This window comes from Phaseolus vulgaris, chromosome 11 (assembly GCF_051622355.1).
Source record: "Phaseolus vulgaris cultivar YP4 chromosome 11, ASM5162235v1, whole genome shotgun sequence".
Lineage (NCBI taxonomy): Eukaryota > Viridiplantae > Streptophyta > Magnoliopsida > Fabales > Fabaceae > Phaseolus > Phaseolus vulgaris.
In genome coordinates, this window is record NC_143508.1 from 559,331 (window position 1) to 576,924 (window position 17,594).

The following is a 17,594-nucleotide window of genomic DNA, read 5'->3' on the forward strand; positions in this document are numbered from 1 at the left end:
ACCAAACATATTTTTAAACATGTTTAATAATAATATTTTCAAGAATTCACATTTTTAGGATTATAACATCGTAACTGACAAAAAATTGCCTCTTATTTTTTGGTTCTTCGCCTCTTTTGTCCTCCTGTATAATCATTGTTATTTGTTTGATACCTTATGATCATTGTATAATCATTGTACGAAGTCATTGTATGACAATTGAGCCTGTTTAGCCGATCTGGAAGAGACCCCACACCTTCAACAGTACTTCCTTCTGGGATTTGATTGTTCCTTGCTGCTTCCGTTGCATGTATTTTTCATAAGTTTCTGTTTGGGGAACAGCGCAATGACCAAATATATGATAAACGAGACTCTACACGTAACATGCAACACAACACAACAGGTCAATAAACTCAAACCACCTACTATTTCGTCTATTTGATATTATAAACTGTAATATGAAAAATACATACTTTTGAACCTTGTAATTTTACCAATTTTTTTAAAAATAGTTTAATGAAATATTATTTTATTGGAAATTTCTTAATATTATTTTACAATCAGTGTTATCTGAAGAAATATAAATGTTTATTAAAATAGTTAAGAAAGTATTTTTATTGAATAAATAATTAAAGAAGAAATGGATTTGATATAAAGTTGTATAAGATTTGCATTATGAAGTAAAAAATACGTGTGGGTGCCTGAAAGTATACATGGAGAGTATCCTGTTTTATACATAAAAGGGTAATATTTAGTTTTAAAAATAAAAAAGTTAAACTTACAATGCAAATGGACTATAAAAAACTGCATGAGAATTGAGATGCACACATAAAACAAGTTGCTTTGTGTATTAGTTGACTCAATATTTTATTCACATAATTTTTTTCAATAATATTCATTTGCGAAGTCTAAGTAAACGTTGGATAGCCTTTTACGTTATACTGAGACCCGGAATGAAGTAATGAATACAAAACAAGAAAAGAAAAAGAAGGGGAAATAGATTAATTTTAGTTTATTTATATTGAAAGACAAGATTTTTCTCTCTTTTTCTTGTGAACTACCTCATTTTAAAATATTTTATCTCTAATTCTCACTACCGTAAATAATTATGCATTCAATTTTATTTTATTTTTTTCTCAATTTTTCAATATTTTTCTATTTCCTCAAAATGCACGAGAAGAGAGATTAAATTTACTGCGAGCCGCAAAAGTTTGGCCATCTTGAAAGGTGACTTTTCTATTTTCTCTGTCACTTCTCTTGCTTCCACGTCTACAAACAATACGTTACTCGAATTTCATTAGAGGCAATAAACTACATCATATAGTATCAATGTTCGTAAAAAATAAATAAAAATAGATGTTTATACTGTGAGCTGAATAAAATAAGTTTATCTTCAAAACAGTAAATTAAAATTAGAATTGAAGTAAGGCAAACATTTCACAGCAGAAGACTCGCATCGTACCGAATGTAGTAGCAGCGTGGCTTAGTACTTTCGTCAAACACCCTGCAGTAAAATTGGAAGCCGCTTCAAATATTCTTAAAACCTTGAGTTCAGGACTTAATATAATTCCTCAAAACTTAATCCATAATCAAACGCTTCCGAGTTCCCAAGGCGCAACTCATAACTTCTTCCTCGCCCTCGCCGGAATTCAACAGAATCGCTTATTCATCGTCCACCTTCTGCCAAACCTAAACCAGCTAAGCCAGGTATTTCACTCTGTTACATTCACTCTCTGTCTCTCAAGCCGTATCCAAAATCCTGTGCATTGCCAATTCTCACAGATGATGTATTCGAGTAATTGATCCAGGAATCTTTTCATTTCCGCAGGTGCGATGTCAAAGGATAAAGACGCTACCAATCTCTCACGCACCTTTAAATACCTATTAGGTCAGTTCATTCTTTTCATCTGTTTTAGCAGCATGACAATCGTCTCGCTGGTTCACATTTCTTATATATTAGACCTGATTCAAAAATTAGTTATGTTCTGCAGTTTATAATTTTGGATTATTACTAAGATAGCTTTATACCCTGCATTGCGAGTTAGCTCATTGATATTTCCCCCATTTCATTTTTGCTTTTTTGGGATATCATGAATCCAGCTACCCAGTTCTTGTCAAGAGGGATTCCTTTTATATTCAATACATGGATTGTAAGGCATCTCACACAAGAGGATTATGCGGTAATTGTTTTTTCATACTCTCATTAACTTTGATTGCTGTCTCTATCTTTCGAGTGCATGATCGTTATTTCACAGTTAAGATATGTGTTTTCCAGTTGTGCTGTCTCTTTTAATTTCTTAGAATTGATTTACTTTTTTGTCTCTTGCTTTAGTTCTTAATTTTTTTATTGGGTGTCAAATTTTTTTAATGTTTTTTTGTGTCATTTTGACCTGCATCATAAGATTTGATTTACCATCTTGACACATTTTTTGATGCAGCTGTATGCAGTGCAGTTTCATCTGTTAGTCACATGTATTTTATTTCTTAGCCGGGAGGGCTTTCGGCGAGCATGCTTGCGAATGGACCTGAAATGGTGATCCCTTTATTCTCTTTCTATTTCTGTTATGTAGGAAGAAGTGTATTTAAAGAAATTGGGCTCCACACATCTTGTCAAACGTTAAATGTATAGTAAAAACAAATAAGAACAGTTTTCAGTTAGTTCATTAGTTAGAGGGAATGCTTGTCAGTTAGAATTGGTTACATAAATAGTGGAAATCTGATTGTGAGTGGGCATTCAGTGTATTTGACAGGTTTGTGAGCGAATAGACAGATCCTTTGTGAAAGGGAAACCTTTGGGGAGAATTCTACTCTACATTTTCTGTTCTCTTTCAATAATACAGTTCTTCTCTTAAATGATTTTTTCTATCTGATTTCCATTTTATTTTCTGACTTCATATGATCTTATCATCAAGTTAATTCAGTTTAATTTTGATCCTAGTGATTGGGCTTCTTCCACGCTTGATGATGAGGGATTTGTTAGCTCTTTTGATGCCTCTTGATTGTGTGTATGACTTGTTTATGGGTCATCTTTTGCATCATGCTTCAAAAGAAAATGAGTTATGTGTTAGGTTTATAGATACTGCTTCATAGGAGAGTGCTGATTGTTTAATGATGCTTTGGAATAAACTATGCTACTTGCCAGAGAAAGAATGAGTACTGGAATTATATTTAAAAATATATTTATAGTTTGGTTGAAAGATCTTGTAAAAAGTTGAATTGAGTGTCTCAATTCAATCCTTCGATAGTTAAGAATATTATGAATTTAAAAGGTATTATTATTCAAATAATGTGAACTAAGGGTTTATATCTTTCATTTATTTTATTTTTAATTCAATTATTCCTAAACTTGAGTGAGCTCCATTTATAAATGTAATTTTTTATGTTATAGTGATGGCACTTCAATGGGAGATGTTGTGAAGCTGATGAAAGTAGTGTGGATGAGTTTCCCACTTGGTCTGTTTTTTACGATTGTAGTATGCCTTTTTGTCTTCTGGTGGCAACAAATAAGTTATTGTAGTCCACATGGGCAAGCTATCTTGATCAATGGTAATCTAATGTAGCTTTTTGTCATCTATACATTTTTTTTTTTACTTTCTTGGGTTATCAATGTTTTTCCCATAATCTTATCTCCCTTCACATCCTTAAATAACTCCCCGAAATAAATTGATTGAAAATTTATGAGTAAGGTTCACTTGTTATGCCAGGTTTTGCATGTATTTTGGAGCTATTGGCTGAGCCTGTGTACATTCTCTCACAAAGCATGGTGTTACTTAAATTGCGGCTGATGGTTGAGACTATAGCCACTCTGTTACGGTGCTTGACAATGTATTTTCTAATCATCAAGCAAACTGGAATCGTGAGTGTAGTTATACTGAGCCACAGATATTTACTTTTACTTTTATTAAGCAAACAGTCAGTGCTTTTTCTGTTATGATTATAGATGCATGGCATTGATTCTTGTTAAGCCTGTTATTTGTTATTGACCCTGTTATTATTTTCATCTATAAATAAACACTTTTGTGTGTATTTTACACAAGGGATGTCAATCCTATATTTATTTTCTTTATTCTTAATATAAACCAAACAGCCCCTAATATTAGGACTACTAAAATTTCATTTTGAATTTTTGCTAATATATATATGTGTGTTGTGAGTGATAAACGAGTCCAGATAAAAAACCTGTGAAAAAGAATAATAATACAGATTTTGAAACCCAAGAATAATATCTGTCATTATGCTGTAAGTGTTGCTTGTTTTAAAGCATTTTATTTCATCAATTTTAGGGTGTCTGCCACGTTATTTCACTCACAAGAGTTCCAAGAACTTTTTTCTGCAGAGTGCATTTTTTTTTATGCACTCACAATTTGGATTCTAGACAATAGAGTATGATGTACTGATATGATAATGCTGTTGTAGATCAATTCTCTAATAAACTTATGCTATTAGAGTACCCAAAAATTGTTTTATATTTCTGAGATATCTCTGTAAATGCAACTGATTCTGAGTTGAATGACCATTTCCAGGAAAAATCAATCATATTTGCTTTGTCACAGTCTGCATATGGAGCCTGCTTATTTCTTGGTTATTGGGGCTATCTTTTGCTTTTCCAAAAATTTAAGGTTTCATACCTCTTTCCATTCAGGTATAGTTATTTATTTCCATATAGTTAACTATATGGAAAATAATTTTCTTCTCTAAGATGCTCTAAGCAGTGGTCTGATGAACCTGCTTAAAATGAGAGATATGACTTGATCTTCTGAGGTCATTGTGGAGGGATCATTTGTAATATTTATCGATCATAGTGATTTTTTTTTGTTTCTGCTGTGGAGATATATAATTATATATGCCTCAAGTTTGGTGTAGGTTGAACCATGTTTAAGTTCATGTCTATTTCTTTCCTCCTTTTTTCTGATGCACAGTTGGTTATAACTACCTCTATTTTGTGATGGCTGAGTTAATGTTATTCCGAATCCTAACAGGCATTATCATCTGATTGTTTTACATGTTAAGATACTGCAATTTTATCCTGATGTAATGCATGGTATATAAAACATGCTTTGCAAGGAGAAGTGGAAACTGTAAATCATTCATTGACCAACATAATTTTGTTTGATGTCTGCTTATTTATGATCAATGTATGATTTATTAGTAACAATTTTTGCAGAAAGGGAAAACTGATTGATTTTGACAAGCAGCTGTCCAAGATGTGTATCCTGTTTACCTTTCAATCATTTCGAAAATTGATCCTTCAAGAAGGAGAAAAGATAGTACTTGTATGGTTGGATACACCATATAATCAGGCAGTATACGGCCTGGTGGACAAATTGGGTTGGTATTTGGTTGGGTAATTTGCTTCAGAAAGCTTAATTATTATATTATAAGTTTAATTGAATCAGGAGTGTTTCCTATTTTATTGAGAAACCGATAAATGTTTCTTACGTGAACATGTTTGTCTTCCTTTTTTTATTTTCTTGAAAAAAAAAATTCATCACCTTTCAGGTAGCTTAGTGGTGAGACTTGTCTTTTTACCTTTTGAAGAAAGTTCTTATGCAACATTTGCAAGGTCTGCTTCAGGTTCTATTTCTCTCTTGTTTACTTTATGCTTGAACCAGAAAATCTGAATAGCTTTCATATAACTATTATTTGGTTCTACTGTAGTGTTGCTTCTTCCTTTGTTTGCCTCTTTGTGTTGTGTTGCATATTTCTTTTGAGGTGCAATTGCTAATTTGCCCCTCATTCTCTCTTCATTCTTTACCTGGGTAGTTGTGTTTGTCTATTAGGTTTAAGTATCAGTTTTCTCATATTCATAGACACATTAAAAATATAATGCTTTTAAAAAATTGTCAACCAAAGTCAATTTATTAATGAAACAATAACGTCGGACGGGCTCCAGCTTATGCTAGCACTATATAACTTATATCACACCATACGGAAATATATCTATTTCCATATAGTATTTGTATGCCATTCATTTAGTTTACATGCCGTAAGGTCTTAGTCTCCTTTAGTGTTCTATTATAAGCATATGATACTGAGTTCCTTTCTTATTAATAATAAATTTTAAGTGTTTTTTTGTGGTCATTCCTGACAGGAGAATATCCAGGAAAAAGCAAGAAATTGGGAAATGGCTTGATGGAATCCCTTAAGTTAGTTTTTTTGATTGGTAAGTCTTTTCATTTAATTTTATATTTTAACTCAATACATAGTTCTTAGTTTTCCTATTATTCAGTCAAAAGGAGTTGTCTCTGGTCCTTGTTTGAAGAAAGATGCATTTTTACCTGTATCTTTGTTTGACTATGAATAATCAATGGTTCTGCAGAGATTGCCAAAGTAAGAAATGTTGATGTTGAGTCTAACTCAGAATAGTTCACTTAAGTTGCATCTAGACATATACTACTTAATAAGCATATTTGATGGTATGTTGCGTCATTGCCTAATATTCAATTTGCTGTAAAATGTTGTATTGACTATTGACCAATATTGTTCTGTCTTGTATGAATAAGAAAACTTAAACCTAGATGTTTCTCTTTTTCCCCTGTTTGAATTTCTTTTGTGAGAATTGATGAAAACAATGAAAAGCTTGAATCTAACTTTTTGAGACCGTTGCCCTTCCCCTTGAATGAGCATTGAGTGGACATAATAGAGAAGATGAATTAAGAATGTATGCATTAGAGAGAAAGTTGAGTAGCACCTGCCGTGAAAAAAAAATGGTAGAATTTCTTGTGTTTGCTTGTGTAAAGAAAACAGAGAGTACCACATGGAAGGTAATCCTAATGCTAATGCTGGATGTAGAATCATAGAACAAGACTGAGTAAAACTATTTTCCAAACTATTAAGAAGGATTTAGAAGTCAACAATTTGCCTTTGTAAATGAATCACCTTAGAATACTATGGCGATGTTTGATTCATGTAGGGAACCTCATGTGTAATAGGGAAAAGACTTGTTTGTGGTTGTTGTTGACCCTTCCCTTTGGAAAAAAGTAAAAATAAAAGAGGGATATCACTCTGTGAAACGAGTTCCTTTTAGCTTGACCTCTGTTACAAGTACCGCATTCCACAGGGAAGAGCCTTTGCATGAGAATTTTGGACATGTTTTGTTTTACCTTATATTGATTTTTTTTTTGTTTCTTTTGTGGTACAATATCCAACCTTTATTTTTTGCAGGCCTTGTTTTTATGGCATTTGGTCCAAGTTATTCTTATTCACTCATTAGATTGCTTTATGGTGAAAAATGGAGTGATGGAGAAGCGTCAACTGCCCTTCGTTGTTACTGCTTTTATGTCATTGTTTTGGCCATGAATGGTAATCTACCTTGTCTCTTGTTACTATTTATTTTTATTGTAAGTACATTGATCGTTTGCAGAGTACAACAATAACATCTCATGTTTATTATTCTTCATATAATCTAAATTTTTTGCATACGTTGTTTTATGGGCTCTCTATTTTCTAAATTTAATAACATCTAATGGAATTAGTAAATGTGTTGCATATGCTCTATTAGCAGTTAGATTTTGTCTAGATAAACTTCATAATTATCTATAGGGAAAGATAAAAAAGAAGTTAAAATGCAATGAACTTCTTCATAAGCTAACATCAATGTGTCTGCCTTTGTACTAATTGGAGTTTAGTCCCCTTGAGTGTTCTGGGAATCAATTTTACTCTTTTATGTTAATAGAAACTTTTCATTCTATAATGGGATAACTGAAAATGGGATAACTTTCAAGCTTTGGGAGGGGGTATACTTAAATTTGGATATGGCTGGAATAAAGTGGGAAACCTACTTATATATTTCATACACTTGAATGAAGATCGTTTCTTATTAGATTAATGTATTCTAATTCAAATTATCAATTACCGTTTCTGCTTGTAGATTTGATTTACTTGAATGCCCAATACCTTCTGATAAAATAAGTTTTTGGTGAACTGTTAGGGTCTTTGACTGACTAGCATTAATTAAAAACTCATTTTACATTTACTTAATTTCCTTGTTTATGACTTGTTAAATGGTGGATCAAATTCTTTAATCTCGTTATTATAATGTTCCTTGCTTGCTTCAGGAACCTCTGAAGCCTTTATGCATGCAGTTGCAACCGAGAGCCAACTCAAGCGTTCAAATGATTCACTACTTATTTTCTCGTTGATCTATATTATTTTGAATGTCCTGCTAATAAGATTAGTTGGGGCAGTTGGTTTGATAATGGCAAATTCCCTCAGTATCCTTTCTACCTTACCGTTATTTATTTCATGCTATTTCACAATTTACGTTTGTTCCTTCCATATGGAAAACGAAGTGGATACTCAAACATTTTAGTTATTACAAGTGAAAATAATAAAAGGCATCCATCACCAAAAAGATAAAGATAAATTGAAAGAGAACCAAGTAAGGTTAAAATTCTATCTCTTGGGTTAATTGTGTATTTTATTCCCATAATTATTATTTTTAAGATATTTATCAACATGCTGAATTGAATTCTAAATAATCCTCCTCATATTCCAAAAAGTAAATAGGAGCATAAGCTATTACTTGATTATTTTGTGCCTGCGAGAAACAATGATTAGGAATTTGTGTATTCTGGTATTAGCATTGGCTTTTGAGCTCTTGATTATGGTTGATTGGGAACTTTGCGTAGGTGATGATATTAGCCGTTGCTACATTTTTATGGCTCCATGTTCTATAATGGAACGGCCGCTGTATTGTCTAATAGCTTGTTTCTGAATCTTATGTAATGTTTTGCCTAGATAAGTAATGATGATTGCATACCAATTTGTTATTTTACAGCTGGACTCAGATACTTGTGTTATAAGCTGCTAAAATCTAATGTCATTGTAAGCTCAACTATTACTAGCATAGAGATACTGTTGGATTTCTACAAATGATCCCTGCGTTAATTTCCTATGTGGTTCCTGTCAGTTCAAACCTATGGTTTCCCTATTTAATTTTCATAATTTGTTGAAAAGAAAAAGTTGTGTTTGGTTACTTAACTTGACAAAAGATATGACCCTGAGGATTTTATACTCTGCTATATTCATAAAGAATTACTTCCAGGTATGGTGGCTACTAGCATTGGTTGGCTGACTGTAATTTGATGCTAATTCCTCTGACCTCGTATTTTGTTTTTGTCCACAGGGATCTTCCTCATTTTCTTTCTATGGATGTTTGCCGTCGGGATGGATTATTCTGTTACTTTCAGGCATAATCACTCTAATTTCTGAGAATGTACTTTTGGACAGAGATCATTTCTGGCCATCATTCATGGTCCATTTCTCTGTTGGGCTCGGTTGCTTCTGTGTGTCATCATACGTGATGTATATTCATATTTCCTCGACTTTGTTTACTTCAAAGATCTTGTGCTGAATATATTAGTTTTTTTTTCTTGTTTCCTTCTTTTGTTAAAATGCTTTTGTTTTTGTCATTTAGCTATTGCCGGGAAAAACCTTTCATCAGAAGACTTGTTCGCTTTAATGACCATGTGGACTGAAGACTTCTGCAATATAACTTGGAGGTGAGTTTTATTTCTTTGAAAAAACAGTTAGTTTTTTTAAGATTTATTTTTGGACATGATAAATGACAATTTTGGTGCAGCTAGTGGAAGATGATGGAATGTCAGTTAGTTTTCTATAGGCTATATCCCAAGCAGCAGAATAGTGTCAGACATAACCTCACCGGTTCCATTTTTGGTATATGTATAGTATTTACTAAAGCCATGTTTTTTCTATAAACTACTGACATAATGAATTCAAAATGACAGTTTACTGAGGTTTCTGCTGTGTCTAATTGTTCAAATTCTTGTCGGAGTTAAGCAGCATGTATGGTGTAACATAAAAAAATATTGTTTTCTATTATTTCCAAAATTCTTACATATTTCGTGGAAGGTTTCGTATTTCATCTTACGATATATGAATTTTGAAATAAAGGAGATTCCGCATGCGCGCTTCGTGCTGGTGGTCATAATGTTTAAAGTTGAAAAGTTGATTGGATTTTCCTCGTTGCTTTTTGTATAAATAGAGATTCGGCATAATTGCTTTTCATTATGATTTTGTAGCTTAAAAATATTCATAATCTCTTCGAAGGACAAAGGTGGTGCTCTTTGGTCCAGCATTTTGATTTCCAAATTGTAAATTTTGGACCAAACACTTTGTTTATAACACCAGCAGCATCAAAAAGGTATTATAACAGTCTTTGTTCTGTGATTGATTTATTACTTTTATATAGAGTATGAGATACTTGTACTTTTCTTTATAAGGGTTTTTTTTATAAGGGTTGAGACATTCTCAAATATGTCATTTTATTTTATTTATTCATTACTGAAAAAAAAAAGCTAACATAAAATGTTATCAAACATTTCAGGATACGAGGGAGGGGTTGTCAAATTTTGAAGGTTTTATGAACTTTAAATTGTTAGATTTGGTATCTTGGGATTACGAAACACCTTTCTAATGACCATATAATCAGAATATTCATTTCAAATGCTTTTGATTCTTGAATTTCAACTCACTAAAGATAATGGAGAGAAGGTAATATCCAAAATGATAAAATAAAATAAAATAAAAATCCTCTTGTAAAAAGTTATAGCACAAGTTCACTGGGGGATAACATTGCTCCGACTATAATTAAATACAATGAATAAAGTAATTTCTTTTATATAACTATTACTGCAATGCAAATAATCACTAAAATTTAAAAAGTATAATTATAATAAAATATGTATAAAGGATAGTTCTTTCTTTTTTTTCTTATTTGTCTTTTCAGAAATCAATATGCATACATAGTGCTAAATGAAATAAGAGTTTAGTTTCCATAATCCCTTGTGAAAATAGTTAAATTATTCTTAATCATCATTACTATTATTATTGCTAAAATGAAAATTAAGATAGAAGATTATGTGGTTAAGGTACGTTGTAGATGATTTTTTCGTAAGTTATTTTTAAAAGACACAAACAAACAAAAAATTAAAATCAATTTTTCATAAATTAAAACTAGTTACATGAGTTAATTTGTAGTCATAGTTTTTCTAATTTTTATAAAAATACATGTATAGATAAGTTATTTTTAGTTTATGAAATTAATTACAGTAATTTACAGATAAACTTCTCCAAACATGTATAATATTAACAGGGATCTTCATAAAGTTTCATATTAACTTAATTTTTAAATATACTTTAAAAATTAAAAATTAAACTATCTTCTGAAAATAAAATTTAACAAGGGAAGTTTCATATTGTTAGGTTGCTAGAAAAATCAAGGGAAATTTCACTGTGTAGAATCTAAAAAGAGTTAGCTAGTACAATTTTTTTACAGGGTACCAGTAAAAAATAAGTGACATCAAAGGTGTGGCTTCCCATTCACTAAATGGAGTTTCTTGAGACAATACTTTTAAAACTAGAAATTGATAAATTCTTATATCTTAATTGAAAAAATTGAAAAGAAAAAAACAAATTGGTAAGACTTATGAGGAGCATAGATTTGTATCTGTCAGTGAATCTGTCATATGGGTGAGGCAGAAATTTCAAAAGTCAACACCAACCCACCAAAAAGCAAAGCAGTGATGAAGAAAATGGCTAGAAAGAAAGAAAGGTGATGATTCATAGGACACCCTCCTCCACGGGTATGTTTGTTGGCCTCCAATGTCACTACCAATTATCAACAATGGTAATTATAATCTTTGAAAGCTTAGAAAAAAAAAGTAGAAAGAGCAGATGAAGCTTATGATTAAAATGCAGACTAGGATTTAGACTACCATCCAACCATCAAAATGAGTATAAAGTGAGTTTGTCTAAGTTTGTTTGAGATTTTACATCGAGAAAAGATTAAGATATTTTAGGTGCAATGTAAAACAGGTTTATGAGGTTGAGATAAACTTAATGTTCAATTTTTTAACATAATATAAGAGTCATTTAAAGTCTATCTTAATAAGAGTTTGTTGAAACTATTGTGACATCCATTATGTACTGTTATCGGATCAACCCATAACATATATTTTCATTAATGAATTGGTAGCATCAGGGTGAGGGATTGTGTTGAGTTAGGTTTAAATCCTTCTTAAGAGAGTTTCATCTTCTAAACAAAATGATGTCATTTTTTGAGTTTTGCTTAAGAGGTTGGATTCTTTGGTTTTCTGCTTTCCATTGCATGGCTGCCCCTGACACATGATCAGGGATGATACAAACACCAAGATTCAAATCCAACCCAGAAAAGATTACTAAACTTTTGGTGCCAATTCTTCAACTTTATCTGATGAATATTTTGGAAGATATGCTTAGACATATATTCATGTCGTTGATTAAGAAAGTGTGTGAACATTTTTAGTGGCATAAGGATGAAATGGTAAAGTACATTTAGTTCATGCAATTATTTAATCAAAGAAAACAAAAATAAAAGGAAAGAATCACACTCTTTGGTCAATGAAGTCAAGCCTTGTCAATTCTCAAAGATATCAGAATCAGAACAACTCAAATAAAACAATCCAAGTCTTAGTGCCAATCTGAACATTTTCCCTTTTCCCCAGCAATATTAATTGTTTGCATTTTAATTAACATCTATTCTACCCAAATTTTGTGCATTGAAAATGGAGAAGGGGAAAAAATTGAAAATTCTGGTATCAAAAATGTTGTTTTGAGCAAGATTGATGCATGCAAAGATAAATGAGGGTAGTGTTAATAAACTGCTGAAGTTAAGAAAATGATTCATTGTGTTACTATGCAAACACTGGCCCAGGTGTAGACATTATTGACCAAATATTATACAAACATGAAAAGGAAAGTTGAAGAATGTGACAATTTTTTTAACTTCATTGAGATATTGAGGTCTGTTTTTCTTTAAAAAAAAGTCTAAATTCCATTAGCATTATGCTTTGTGACATTACTTTAGAAGGTATAAATCATTTGGCTGTCTATTCATCTCTTCTCACACTCTCAAATAACTAAGGGTGCTCTCTCATATCTCATGTTAAAGCATCTTTTTTTGCAACAAACACCATATGAATATGATAAAACATGACATGCAATCATTATAAGGCTACCCCACACTCTTAAGTTCTCTTCATAACTTTGCTTTAGTTAAATTCTCCTAAGCCTCCATAAAGCTTCACCAACAACCAAATCAAACCTTTCAAAATCCTCATCACACATGGATCTATCATCTATCTCCTAATTATCCTCTCTAACTTTCCTAATTTCCCAATTAAAACTTTGGTTTATTTTTGTGTTACATACGACTAACACTACTAAAAAATCACTAAATAGAAACTAATTTTAGATACTAAAGATAATTAATTATTATATTAATTAAATTATATACTATTTTAGAGACTAAAAAAATAATTAATTTTTAGATTGATTTCTATTATTGATAAATAGTTTATAAATTAGTATCTAATTAGCTACCAAGATCTTATCTACCAATTATTTAGATTCTAGATTTGGTAACAAAAACTTTAATAGTTAATTAGATATCAATTTAGAAACTATTTATCAATAATATAAACTAATTTAAAAACCAATAATTTTTCTAGTTTCTAAAATAGTATCTAATTTAGTCAATATAACCAACTAATTATTTTTTTCTCTAAAATTAGTTTTTATTTAATGGTTTTCTTTTTACCGTAAACTTTAATTTATTTTTGTGTTATATACAACTAATCTCTCCTCCTTTTTCTTTGCTTTCTATTATTCTAAGCTAAGTTGGGTGTTGTTAGCTTCCATCCTTTTCATTGTGATCTCTATTTTTGTTTCTCTCTTCTTCATTCTTTCCTTGTCTTATTTTAATGTTTTCGATGTGGGCCTTCTACAAGTCTCTCATTATTTTGTTTATGCGCCAATCTAGTCTCAATTAATTCCTCTTTAAGTTACAATGATTTTATAAGCACAACTCACTAAACTGTACAAATGCTAAATTGCTCTCTGAATTTCATTTGACTTGATTAAATTACTTCTATTCGCCATATTTATCAGGGAGCATGTATTAAAATAGATCAAAGTTTCAAGACAAAAATGATTAGACAATCTGAATCAACATGAACATGTATTCAAATGTGTTAATTCCATGTTATATAAAATAGTTTTAAACCAGTAAAAAAGAGTGTAAAATTTACTGTCATGTAATGGTCTCTGGCTGAGAAACTAAATTTTGTGATAATCAATGATTGAAATTGAGGAGTGTATAACAGATAAAGTTTTTTGGTTAAACTAAGAGTGATGAATCTTGACTTATAGGAAAGGTGTCACATGGTGTTCTTCAAACCCTCATAATTCTGTTCTCCACTTTGATTAGAAATTATGATAATTAAAAAAAGTTGAAAGAAGATTGAGAGAAGGAGAAGGGTGAAAAGTGATAAGTGAAAGAGTAATATTTAGGAGTGGAATGAAAGGAGTGTTACTCTCTGCAAAAAGAATGTAAGTGGGACTGTGGTTGGACCCCAAACCCACTTTTTCCACCCTCTTCTCCTCTCTTCACTGTGCCTTTCAAACTTTTTCATCATTCCTTTGTGGACCTCTCTTCTCTATTCATTCCCATAACAGTTTCTCTTTTCTCTCTCTCTGCATTCTGTCTTCTCCTTTTACAGCTTTGGCCCTTCTTTCATACCTTGACATGCTTTCATTCTATAAGGAAAATGTTATTTTGGCAAACTGAAAATTGAAATCTATCAGTTTTAAAATGTATCATTTAAGGTTTAAAATTTAGGGTTTAAGGTTGAACAATACAAATTTGAAATGGTTCCATTTTAACAAAAGTTATTCTTTTCAGTTATAATCTGATGTATGATTGTCAACGTATCATTACTGCTTCTATAATTCTACACATACAATAAACTACAAAAAGAATCACAGAATAAAATATATATTTCATACTTCATGTATTTACAAACTACAATTAGTTCTCACATGGGTGCCCTTGTAATAGTTATTCTTAATTATATATAGAGGTATAAAAAAAAAATAGTTTAAAACAGTTAAAATTACTATTATCTTAGAACAAAAACCAAAATCTAAAAAGCATTGTGCTTTTATAATTGAGTAGGTGATTAGGTTAGAGGGATATTAGTGAGTCCTTTTTATATATTCTTTTCCCGAAACACTATTTTTAATCTGTTGAAGTTTATAAGAAACCATCCATTTCAAAAGGGTTGTGTTTTAAAGTCAAAGGGAAGTTGAATGCCAAGTGAAAATCCATCCAACTTTCTTATTCTAATAAATTTCAACGAATAATAAAATAGTTTTTGGAAGAGAATGTCCTAATTATTGAAAGCATAATTTATCCAAAATGTAATACCTGACTGCCACATTAGATTAGTAATTAGAATGTTAAAATGGGTGGGTGTGGTTTAAATCTAATATAAAATAGGAATAAAAATCAATGTTTTACATAAAAAAAAAATACTATATAATTTTAAGAAACTTGAGGGACTTGCTAAAAAAAAATATTTCTATTAATAACAGATTATGTAAAGAATTTATGTGGAATATAAGTATCTATCATGCAATCTTATAAAAAAAATTCGGGAGCTTTATTTTATTTTAAATTGGTTTACTACATTACCCTTAATTAAATATATGCATTGGTGATCTAAGATTGATTAAATTTTTATTTATAAATTAAAAAAAAAATCATGAAATGAACAACATATACGATACTAATATAAAATATTGTGGAAAGGTGTTTAATTTGATTCATGAGAATGTTCTTACACCTCTAAAGTGCAATTTATAGAAAGTGGCAGACATTCCACTATTAATTAAAGTTAATTGGAGACTGCAAAATGATAAGTAACATTCATTAAATTTATTAGGATCATTAAATTTATAGAATTGAGTAATTCCTAATAATTTTTGGTAGATAATAAAGAATGTGAGTGAAAGAGTCTGTCTCCATCGCATCTATGAGGTTCAAATATACTTCTTAAATGATATATCTATGTCGGCCGGACACATGTATCGGATACTCGTACGATACGTATTGACAGTGAATTGTTTAATTTAAAAAATATTTGTTGAAATTTCTGACACAATCTTAAAAAGGAAAAATACATTAACTTTCTAAAAATTCAAACTTGTTGTATAAATTTGTATTATGATTATAAAAATAAAGAACAAATACTTTTGAACCAGTTATAAGAAACACCTTCTGTTAAAAAAAAGTGAAATATATTTGTGTGTATAAATCTTTATTTTCAACTTATATAATTCATAATTATATAATATATAAATTTATATCTTTGCGTCCTACATTTTAGAGATTATATGTATCTCCGTGTTTGTGTTGTATCAGTGTTCGTGTCCATCTCCATGCTACATAGGTTTGCATTACTGTTGCTGAAATGAATAATTTGGATGCATATGTTTGGAAGAGTAACATTTTGGACATTCTTATTCACTTTCTATATATATTTTGTGAAATATGAATCAAATACTAATATGAAACAATTTGGTGTTGGAATGTTACTAGAGTGAGATAAGTATGGGGAATAGTAAACATGAGAAACTTCATAAATCACAGAGAGCAGCACAAAACCAGGGAAGTCACGTCATGAAGTTTCTATAGCAGAAAGAAAGGCAGCATCAGAAAAACTTTGTGGTGATGTCAGGGCAGTAACTAAACACTGTTGCAGTTTCAACTCACAACAAACACTGTTGCATAGGTCATTGTATTTTCACATATTTTGTCATCAACAACACTGTATTTTAACATATGGTTGGAAAGAGTGGAGACAAAGTTGAAATTGGTAGTGAGTGAAGTGAAGAGAAAAGGTAATAATAAGAGGGTGAAAGAGTTGAAGAAATTGAGAGGGAATCACGCGTCTCATAACCATCATGGCATGTCACATGAGACAATCAAAATGGTAGGGCCATGAGCATGAGTCATGCGAGCAAGGGTCATTGATGGATCATTCATGCTCACCATAGCCATTGAGTGTGCCTCTTTCCATCATGCCTATGCAAAATGCATGTTTCAATTGCTCAGTAATGATTCAAAATCATGCATGGAGTGCAAAAACTCTGAAGCTTGCATGAGAGAAAGAATTGTAGAGTTGTGTTCATATATAGGGGGCTATATTGTTTTTGGCTGGATGCATTTGAGAGGATAGTCACCATTCAGATTCAGACAGTTCCTATAATGGGGGCAAAATCATACTACTAAGTTGCAAGTACTTACCACCTATATTTGAATACTTAAACTAATTCCTCTCCAAGGTGGTTTTATGTTTCATTTTTGTTTATATAAAAGGAAATCTACATTTTTGTCACAAAATGACACATTTTGAACAAGAAATACATTTTATAATGCTTGGACATTCCTCTTAAACTGACATGTTCGAGTCATACACACGTATCGGACACCAACAATTGTACGACACTCGTAAGACATGTATCGGTGAAGTATCCAATTCAAAAAAAAATTATTGGATTTCTGAAAATTCTAACACAATTTTAAAAAAAATGCATTAATTTTTTGAAAACTCAAATTTATTGTATAAATTTTTAAATAAAGAACAAATATTTTTGAACCAGTCATGAAAAAATATCTTTTTTGTTAAAAAAAATTAAAACATACTTGTGTATATAAATATTTATTATCAATTTATATAATTCATAATTAATATAGATCTTTGTTCTACATT

At 30.8% G+C, this 17,594-nt stretch overlaps 1 protein-coding gene across 7 annotated transcripts; it reads left to right on the forward strand.

Annotated features, from left to right (window-relative positions):
- The first annotated feature begins 202 nt into the window (after positions 1-202).
- Positions 203-10,451, forward strand: LOC137830166 (lipid transporter). 7 transcript variants are annotated; one of them, XR_016517187.1, is made up of 18 exons: positions 203-1,686; positions 1,808-1,867; positions 2,080-2,159; positions 2,418-2,512; positions 3,368-3,525; positions 3,684-3,835; positions 4,503-4,621; positions 5,144-5,323; positions 5,479-5,553; positions 6,071-6,142; positions 7,144-7,281; positions 8,037-8,192; positions 8,973-9,025; positions 9,107-9,285; positions 9,398-9,482; positions 9,563-9,657; positions 10,023-10,144; positions 10,328-10,451. XR_016517187.1 is itself a non-coding variant. In XM_068637378.2 (17 exons), exons 3-16 carry the CDS (start codon positions 1,813-1,815, stop codon positions 9,456-9,458), a joined length of 1,557 nt encoding a protein of 518 aa, XP_068493479.1. In that variant the 5' UTR covers positions 1,172-1,206; positions 1,426-1,686; positions 1,808-1,812; the 3' UTR covers positions 9,459-9,482; positions 9,563-9,845. The 7 variants fall into 7 exon arrangements, 1 of the variants encoding a protein (XP_068493479.1); XR_011084171.2 differs by having other exon boundaries at positions 5,144-5,307; XR_011084175.2 differs by lacking the exon at positions 9,563-9,657 and having other exon boundaries at positions 5,144-5,307.
- Positions 10,452-17,594: the final 7,143 nt, after the last annotated feature.